General features: G+C 42.3%; 1 protein-coding gene across 1 annotated transcript in view; it reads right to left on the bottom strand.

Moving 5' to 3' along the window:
• Positions 1-2,505: 2,505 nt before the first annotated feature.
• The window catches only part of ERC2 (ELKS/RAB6-interacting/CAST family member 2), a 908,750-nt gene continuing 901,099 nt past the window's right edge, over positions 2,506-10,156 (bottom strand). Inside the window, 3 exon segments of the mRNA XM_081286503.1 lie at positions 2,506-2,647; positions 2,650-2,785; positions 2,788-2,853. Of these exon segments, the coding sequence (XP_081142629.1) occupies positions 2,613-2,647; positions 2,650-2,785; positions 2,788-2,853 (237 nt within the window). The 3' untranslated portion in view covers positions 2,506-2,612.

Genomic DNA, 10,156 nt, shown 5'->3' with positions numbered 1-10,156 from the left:
ACACAAGGTTACAATGACTGGCTAATACATGCCCACTGGTAGTTTCCAGGGTTCCTTATTTTTATTTTTTTCATATCGATGTCCATAATCACATGGTCAATATCACAACCCACATGCCACTCACTTGAAGAAATATTACAAGAAGCACTATCAAACGAGGGTCTCAGGGAAGTAGATACACTGACCCCTGGCAGCATTCAAACGCCACTCTACACACAAAAAAAAAACAAAACGTCGCAGAGAGAGCTGATGTCAACACATTTGAGGTCTCATCAGAAACACTGTTTAAAAAGTAAAACCCACTCTCAAATGGAAGTCGACACGCTGTTAACGTGCACACTGGATACACAAAAATCATTAAATACAAAATTGAGACTGTACATAGAAATCAAATGGGGTAGAAATTACAAGCCTGCGTCTGCCCACAGAAAGACTCAGACCAACTTTTCCTAAATGTTAGCCCAAACTTTTTTTTTTCCAACTGCATTATGATTAGAAGGGAACTTGCTAAAGTTTGTGCAAAGGAAATAGCTTCCCAACTTCACAGTGTTTGTTGTAAACCCAGAGGCTATTTTCAATGTGTGAAAGGGATTTTTTCATGTGTGTGTAACCCCCAAACATTAGAGAATATGACATGAAATGAGAAAAAGATACTGTAGATAGAATTTAATTTTAAGAGACTAAATTAGATGCTTGCATATAGGTAAGGTCAATCATACTTTCAACCAACAAAAGTAGGGTCAAAATGATCCCCCAAACAATATCTGTGACAAAATTGGCACGGACATAGAAATAGCTAACTATTATGGTCAGGTGTATTTATTTGTATTTAAATTTTTTTTTTTTTTCCTATTTTAAGGACCCTACTTTCCCTACTGGATTTCGTACTTCCTACTTCAAGTATTCAGTTGCAGAGTTTAGGCCAGGACCTGGTTACAGGAGGCAGTGAGGACAAACTGTTCATGGGGATATGTCTGTGGCCTGTGGTTTCAGTGCGACATCGTGTCAAAATGTACTAAATAAGCTTGCAAAGAACTCTGCTCACTCCTCCAACCGAGACCTAGATCCCTTGAATAGTTAAAGGACAAACTTTTTAAACATGAATGTATTTGGATTGTTTATGTAACACGAAAGCTTTTACATAGTTTGCTATCCTGACGACAAGAACAAAGCCAGAAGCAAGAAACCAGCTTGAATATATGACTCCTGATGCACCGAGAGGGAAGGGTGCAGCTTAGAGATGGTTTTATCTTCCCCAACAAATAAGAAGTTTGTCTTTTAATATCTCTATGGCTCACGAGAGAGGTCCAGAGTTAATTGCACCAACATTTTAAAAAGTAATAATGACTAAATTCAATGCAGGACTTCAGGAATATCTGTTTAGAATCCTTTCCACAGCAGCAAAAAAAGACAACTATATTTATTAAGGCCACTCATGCTTAAATTCACTGTTTGTCCTTTAAAAATGCAGGTTTTCATCTCCCACTTGCATCCACGTGGAAGGGTTTCTTCCATCGACAAGAAAATGGATCAATACATGAGTTGCACGTGTTTTGCCAGACTCAGTTGTGAGTTTTACGAAGTTACTACAACTTTAATTTTTTTTTTCATCTTCAGAGGAAGCAGTAAGAGTTGAATTCTCCTTAGTACCATGTCACTATATGTAAAAGACCTTGAAATTGGGTCTCTTTCCCTGGCATGTGCTTTAAATAATGACTCTGTATCCACATACGTGTTGTGTCAGGCTATATACAGATACACAGCTTTGGGGATTATTCCTCATTCATCAATGTTTTCGTGTTTGATGCTGAAAATGCTTTGGAATCCATGTTGCAGACATTTAAAAAAAATGAGAAATGACCCTTCCTGTCTAGAAGATCTAAGCTTACACTGTTTGCACAGCTTTTGGATCTTGAAGTGTGAAGGCGTCCCAGCTTCTTCATGGAGACCTGGGAGTACGGGAATGGCAACAGCCTGAGGCTGGATCAATCCCAGCCCTGGGGTGCAGGGAGCACAAGGAGTTGATATGCAGGCGCCTCAGGCTGTTGCCACTTCCAATACCTAAGCAGGGAAAGAAAATTATGAATGAACAATTTAGATGTGCCATGCATTGCCAGAGACACACACCATATTCTCATAAGGCGATTTCTTGGCAAGTATTAGTGGTTTAAAAAATTGATATCATTTCCAACCTGGCCCAGAGGTAACTACTGGTTTGTACCATCAAAAACACGGTTCTTCGAACAGCGGATTAAAGAAACAGAGGAGGGTAAAGGCTCGCCCTTTTTGGTGTTTTGGTTTCTTTGTCAAATGCTCCTTGCACCGTGGTTGACAAACACTGCCAACACCACTCACTCGGGCGCGACAAATGTACAAATGTACACTGGTTGGTAATCTAATGCATTAGGAATGACCACTGAGACGGAACCAGCAGGATAACTGGAGATGAAGCTAGCGGTCCAACAGAAGCTGAATCCATACTTAAAATCCCATGGAGTTCCAACATATCCAATGAAGGTAAGTAACAGAAATAAAACGCTATCAAATAAATGCATTCAGAAGAGATGGTCCCATGTTCAATGCCCAAATCCCAACATAAAATGGAGGATGTGTCATTTTTCTCCACCTGTGTATTCTTCCTTTCCAATCCCAATCCATGAGAAACGACATGAGAGGATGAAGGAAATACCAAGTCGAACAAAACTGCACTGGAGAATGAAAGTGAAAACTCCCCTTTGGTTCTGCTGAGCCGCTCCCGGTGGTGGTGGAGGACAGTGACATGAGCCCACTGCAAAGGAGTGTCAGAATATTGCCGCAGAGCTGCACTTCCCCTGGGTTCAGCCCTTCTGATAGCTGCAACAAGAAAGGGCATGATTTAGCGGGGAAAGAAACAGGCTGCAATATCTGAACTAAGCCTGGCAGGATTTCTCCCATCCCCCACCCCAGCATTGCCTCTTTGCCACTCTCTTGGGGAAGGGACAATGGGGAGGGAACACAGAGAAGGGACAAAGTGAACAGAAAGTTAAACCATGTCCTGCAAAGGCAGCTGAGAAGACACCTCACTCAAGCTATGTCACATTATAGGTACACAGAGAAGAGAGATAGGCCAAAAGGTTTCAGTGATTATTTCTTTTTTCTTTTTTTGGTACCAGGAATTGAACCCAGGAGCACCTAACCACTGAGCCACGTCCCCAGCCCTTTTTATATTTTATTTAGAGACAGAGTCCTGCTGAGTTGCATAAGGGCCTTGCTAAGTTGCTGAGGCTGCCTTTGAACTTGCATTCCTCCTGCCTCAGCCTCCCAAACTACTGGGATTACAGGTGTGCGCCACCAGGCCCAGCTCCGTGATTATTTCCACATGACAAAAATTTGCGTCTCCCCCACCGCCTAAAAATATTTTTTACAATGACTCTGGTTTTAATTTTTTTTAAAACTTGTCTCTTAGAGATTAGAGAGTTAAATACAGTTAAGATACCAAAAACACTCTTTCACATTTACTTATACACCATCAACAGCAACCATTTGAAAGAACGTTGGAGCAGTGATTCCACTCATAGGTAGATAGCCAACAGGTCTGAAAATAGGAACTCAGATACTTGTACATAATTATTCAAAGTATAATTATTCACAATAGCCATTCATCCCCAGATGAATGGAGAAATGAAATGTGGCATGGGGGTATAAAAAGAAGTGAAGTTCTAAGGCAATCCACAAATGGATGGATCTTGAAGACGTCATGCTAAGTGAAATAAACTACACCCTCTGCCCCCAAAAGACAAGTACTGTATGATTTCTTTACATGAAATATACAAAATCGACCAATTCATAGATGCAGAAAATAGATTATAAAATTACCAGAGGCTGGAGAGAGTGAGAGGGGAATGGGGAGTTTTTTTGTCAATGGGTACAGAATGATTTGGGGTAATGAAAAAGTTCTGGAAGTAAATAGAGTAGTACAATCTGGTAGAGTTACTCAGTGCCACTGAAACATACTCTTAAAATGGTTAAACTGGTAAACTTCATGTTATACAAGAGAAATTTTAAATTAATATTGACATCTCCTTAAATAGAGATTGCAACAGAGTTGGCTTCCATCACCACATCCCATGGCGCGAGCATATCCTTCTCGCCAAACATAGATGCAACAGTCATCTACGTGCCTTCTTCATTCCCTGGGGATAGGCGTCCAGAGTGCTCCAAACTGTTATCACCATCCAGGGTGGGTTATGGGATTGTGAAACACAACTGCAGCCTGGGTGAAGAAGAGGGCACTGCAAATTGTCCTGAGCTGGGTGAGCAGAGGGACCATCCACACTGCTTTCTTCCATAGCTGATGCTCAGTGTGTGTGTTTCTGCCATTGTTATTCACATGGGGTCTCTGAGTGCTTGGGGAGTTTCCAGACACAGGGCAATGGCACAGCGAGATCCATCTGGGGACCACTGCAGGGAGGGGAAAGATCAAACACACACACACATCACACTCATGCCTTGTGCACACACACAGACACACACAGACACCACATTTTTCAGATAGCCTGAGCCATCTGATTTGGAGGTTGCTACACCACATTTCTCAGGTCATACTGACTAATGAGAATGCCAAAGACTCTGGTGTCTGCACAGGTAGGCAGCTATTTCAAGCCATCATTAAGCAATGCAAATGAAATATGTGGCTTGGATGAACTCTGCTAATTCATACTCTGAGGAGTTTGGTGTAGCTCTTCTGGTTAAGAAACTTGAATCGGGGCAAAAAAAAAAAAATGACTTTTGCAGAGCCAGAAAGTTAGGGAGTTCCTAGAGCAGATCATATTACTCATTCTGGCACATAAAATCTCTGCAAACTTTGTATGAAAATTGTAAGTCAGAGCACGCCTTCTGTTTCATGAGCTGTGCATAGCTCTAATTCTTTTGTGCATTAAGCATTTCTTAATCATCCTCTTAAAGGGCTGACCAATATAATAAGAGGCCACATGATTAAAAGGTAAAGAGAAACCCAAAGCAGTATTAAAATACACAGGTCATTTTTTTTTTTTTTTTTTACATATGGGGAAACGAGTGAAAAATAATTACGGTGAATGTCCAATGTCCTTGATGTTATTCCAAGATAAAGTAGCAAAGAACAATCATTTATTCAGTCGTGAGAAAGGTTTCCAGCTGAGCAACAGGTCACGGGGCAGAATACGGGCCTCCTGAGTGCAGCTTCACTGTTTGGGGTAAGGTTTACTCTGTGGAGATTTCTTGAAAAGTATTGCCACTCCTCCATCAAAAAATCCATTCACTGAGCGGCTGAAATGGGCTGGTCGGGGGGATCCTCAGATGATCCCTTGTTGAGGGCCACATGAGATTATGTTTTTAAAAAAGGAATCTTGGCTTCGGTCAATGAAGCAATGGGGCTGCTTCACCCATTTGGTGGTTGCTACACCACATTTCTCAGGTCATACCGACTAATGAGAATGCCAAAGACTCTGGTGTCTGCACAGGCAGGCAGCTATTTCAAGCCATCATTAAGCAATGCAAATGAAATATGTGGCTTGGATGAACTCTGGCCAGTCCTCCCTCACCTGGATGGTGAGGCCAGCAGCCCTAACTACCCCCAGAATCCTCTTCGACAGCACCCAACTCTGCAGTCTCTTGGAGCAGCCAAAAATGCTATTTCCAGGGGACAATCACTCCATCCTACAGTCCCCATTTATACTTTATAACCCTGTTTACAGCCCGTTTACAGTCCTGTGGCCCCAGAATGGCAGACCCATGCCTCAGGCCACGCTGGAGAGGCCTCCTTTGGACTCTCTTTTGAGCTCAACTCTCAGCTCTAACATCCGTCTCTTCAGTTCCACCTATGCTGAACTTGCTGTTCCTTTATTCTCACTGCTTGTCTCTCTAACATGCACCCACAGCAGCTGTCAATCTGATTAATACCCATTTCTTCTTCAGTCTCCGCCTATAAGTTGTGCCTTCTAGGAACCCTTCATTGCAGGATCTCAAAACTGCTGTACATGGGTGGCCACTGAGCACTTGAAGTGTGGCTGGTCCACACTGAGATATGTTGTGAGACTGAAACACACATCAGATTTTGAAAAAAAATTTAAATCAGCCTTTATTGTTATTTATTTATATGTGGTGCTGAGAGTTGAACCCAGTGCCTCACACATGTTAAGCAAGGGCTCTATTATTGAGCCATGACCCCAGTCCCAATTTTGAAAATTTAATATTAATAAAAGGTAAATAATCTGTGTGACATTTAAAACTTTTGTTGTTGTTGTTGTTGTTGTTGTTTGACACAATACCTTTATTTTGTTTATTTTTATGTGTTGCTGAGGATCAAACCCAGTGCCTTGCAATGAGCTAGGCGAGCGCTCTACCACTGAACTACAATCCCAGCCCCGTGTGACTTTTTTTTACACTGATTTCATGTCAAAATGATATTTGAGACATACTGAATCCAATAAAATATATTACCATCCAATAATACTTCTGCTAAACCGTCACAGTCTAGACTGTAAGCTCTGTGAGGGCAGGGCACAAAGGCCAGTCTTGCTCACTTGGGATCTCTTGTTCCTTATACAGTCTCTAGAACAGGTCAGTTTACTCATTCCACAGATATTAGTCATTAGAGGCAGAATCCTAATGTCTACCTTCCTCCGTAAGATTTCCCACCATAAATCCCTAACGCTGGAACTAAAACGATATCAGATGACCATTGTACAACTCTACAAAGGTATTGAAGGGTACTAACAGTTGACTTTTAAGTTCACCAAAAGGGAGACTACTGTCTGAATGGACCAAATGTAATGATAGGAGCCCTCATTAGCAGAGACTTTCCTCCCACTGTTGCAAAAAAGAAAGTCATTGAAGTCTGGTACACCGTAGAGGTTCAAGTGCTGACTCAGAGGGAGCCATAGGGTAAGAACCTGAGAGCTTTGTTCAGGTTGTGAGGTAGCTCCCAGCCAATGGGCAGCAAGAAAACAGGAACCTAGGTCCTATAATGATGAGACTCTTCAATCTGCCAATAACCTGAGTGAGTGTGCAGGAGGATACTTCCAGAGCCTTCACTCAGCCAATGAGCCTCATCCCCAGCCCTATTTCATATTTTATTTAGCGAGAGGGTCTCACTGAGTTGCTTAGCACCTTGCTGTTGCTGAGCTGGCTTTAAACTCCTGATCCTCCTGCCTCAGCCTCCGGAGCAGCTGGGATTATAAGCATGCAAATCTCACCTGGCCATCTGTTTTTTGATAGGAAAAGATGTCCCCAACTACTTTTCAGTGAAAAAAAAAAAGGCAGATTACCATTGTATAGGAATGATTCAACCTTATTTTTACATCTATATACGCATAAATGTAAACATTTGCAAGTGTACATACCAGAATATTAATATTTTCCTCTGGGGGTTGTTTAGAAGTTTTCTACTTAGGATTTTTTTTTTTTGGCCTTATTTTGGATATTTTAAACTGAAGAATGTGTGAATAGTATCTTAACTAAAATAAAAAGCTATTTCCTTTGTGGGAAAAAAGGAATCGGTCCTGGGTGGATGGTGTTGCTTGGCTCAGGGGCGGGAGCAGGAGGGGCGGTGGGCCAGGCCAGAACAGCAGTGAGATTCTACCCCAGGACAAGCGCCCCCAGGAGAGCAGGCTATAAACCTGTGGTGTCTCACAAATATTCCTTCAGACTGTTTTTCTTTGGAATAAAGACACCTGCCCGATTATGGCTTTCTTCTCCTGCCCTTTCAGTAGTGATTTGCAGGAACAGGCTGGGAGAAAGGGGTCTTTGGTAAACACGGAGGGGTTAAAGGGGAAACTGTTTAATAACAGTAGTAAAACGCAGGCTATTTTTGACATCTGGGCTAATGTCCATTATACTCCATGTGCTTTCCAAATGTGTGCAGTACGCCCCCAGGTACAAAAACAGACACCCATTCACAGCAGCTTTGGATGCCCCTAACGTATTACACATGGTGCCCACATAAAAGGCGAGCTCCTGATAGACTAATTAACAACGGTTGGTGGAAGGAGAGCTGCTCCTGCTGGAGGCTGCGGGCATCCTGCAGAACAGCTCCACCAAGCAACTCTGCTCACAGGAAAACCCAATAGTGTCGTTTCTGCTTAAGAAAAAAAAAACCCTATAACTACATCTGTGTTATTACTTAACATCTTTTTTAAAAACGGGGCAGAATGGGTTTCCCGTTTTCCCCATGAAGATTTATTTATTATTGTTGTGATCAAAGTGGCAACAAATTATGTTAAATCATTTAATTTTCTTGATAGGAGCAACCACCTTGAAGCCATAATTCAAAAATATGAGTGGAAAGCAACATTTTTACCTTGAGAGTGGCCTCCTACAGCTCCACGGGGCAATAAAATGTAACACTTCAGAGCCCAAAGGGCTGGGGGCGGGGCGGGGGTGGGGTGAGCCCAGCCAGCCCCGGGCTCAGGATTGCAACCCCTGTTAGGATGACAGGGCTTGCCGGAGGAGGCGACCTCAGGACTCAATTTTGCCCTGGGTTGCTGTGCGCTGGGTGGAACTCCTCTATAATATTTTCAGTGAAGGGATTCTGATTGATAGGCGATGTATACATGGAAACGGCAGCACATACTGCTATGTCTCCTTAGGATTTATTTTTGTCATTATTTTTGTGGTCAGAATTATTAATAGCTCACATTTGGGACTGGCTATCTGCTACCGCACTCTGCTTTTACATGAATTATCTCAAACAAGTTTGACGGCACCATGGCACTGACCTGGTTGGTTAATAACCCTTGAGGCAGATGAGGGAACTGAACTTGGGGGGGATTGACTGGGTCTCCTTTGAACCACATCTTTTTGGCTCCAGAGCCCCACTCCCTTTACAGTGGGACCAGGATTTCCTAACCCTTGGTCTCTGTGTCTTACTTTTCCAATAACTTGTCCATAACACTTGAAGCATCTAATATTTTTCTTTTTCTCTGAAAACATAAATTTCTCTTTAAAGAAAGATTTATTTTAAAACTATAATGGAACCAATACCTGTCTACTACACGTTATAATAATTATGTAGCTATTGAAATATAAGGGCTTATCCACAAAATGACTGAAATGATCTCGTGGTCATGCAGCACCCCATCTACCTCTAGCCTTGCCTAAGAGACCATTCCCCGTGCCCAGTAACAACCTTCACCCCGGGGACAGGGATTGGCACTCTATGGCAGGTCTTGTGCCTTCTCCCTCCACCAGTCAGCCCCAGCAGCATTTTCATCTACATTTTGGGCCAAAGTATTATGAACTGGACTCTTTTCTATGCAAGGCATCAGAAGCAAAAATCGACATCTGTCACTCAAACCAATGTTAGCTACTCTATGTAATCTTTAAAACACTGGTTGATGAGAAATGTGTTTGGTTGCCATTTTTTCTTCAGAGAATATATTCTTTATCCCTGTAGTCAAATGCCTTTGCCACCCTACTCCAGTGTTTCTCAATCTCAGTGCTGTGGACATTTGAGGCTGAACAATTCTTGGTTGGGGGAGGGGTGGTCCTGTGCATTGAAGGATGTTTGGCAAGTTCCCTGGCCACTCCCCATGAGATGCCAGTAGCACTGCCCCTCTCCCAGTCATGACAATCAAAATGTCTCCAGCTATTACCAAATATCCCTGGGGCGGTGTGTGTGTGTGTGTGTGTGTGTGTGTGTGTGTGCGTGCGCGCGCGCGCGCGCGCGCACACACACACACAAACCTTACCCAGCTGAGAACCATTGGTCTAATTGATTGTTTTTGTACACAATTGGCTGACTGTTTTGTTTTAAACAGTGCTATTTTGGTAAGCATGTCTATGCATTTACCTGCCTGTGTAAAATATGAACAATTCTGCAGATAAAGGTCTATTTCTAAATTGTTTCATATTATATCAGACATGGTTTCATAGGTTTAAGAGTCCTGTGGAAATAGGTACAACCTAAGTAATAAAAATAATGAAAATGTACAACCCATCTGACATAAGATAGAAATGCTGAAATCCTGAGATAGCGAGACACCTAAGACACTTGCTGAGCTAAGTGAAAAGGTAAAATCTAGTTTAAATTTATAGCATTCCTTCAGTGTCCCTCTAGGAGTTTGGCATTTTGCCAGGGTTCCTTGTTAAAAATTTGTTAAACGTGTTTGGCATTAATGCAAACACAAAGTGGTCATTT

The sequence above is a fragment of the Spermophilus citellus genome (assembly GCF_964194105.1).
Source record: "Spermophilus citellus genome assembly, chromosome: 3".
NCBI classification, from domain to species: domain Eukaryota; kingdom Metazoa; phylum Chordata; class Mammalia; order Rodentia; family Sciuridae; genus Spermophilus; species Spermophilus citellus.
Note: the sequence above shows the minus strand (reverse complement) of the source record. Positions and strands in the feature narration are given on the sequence as shown.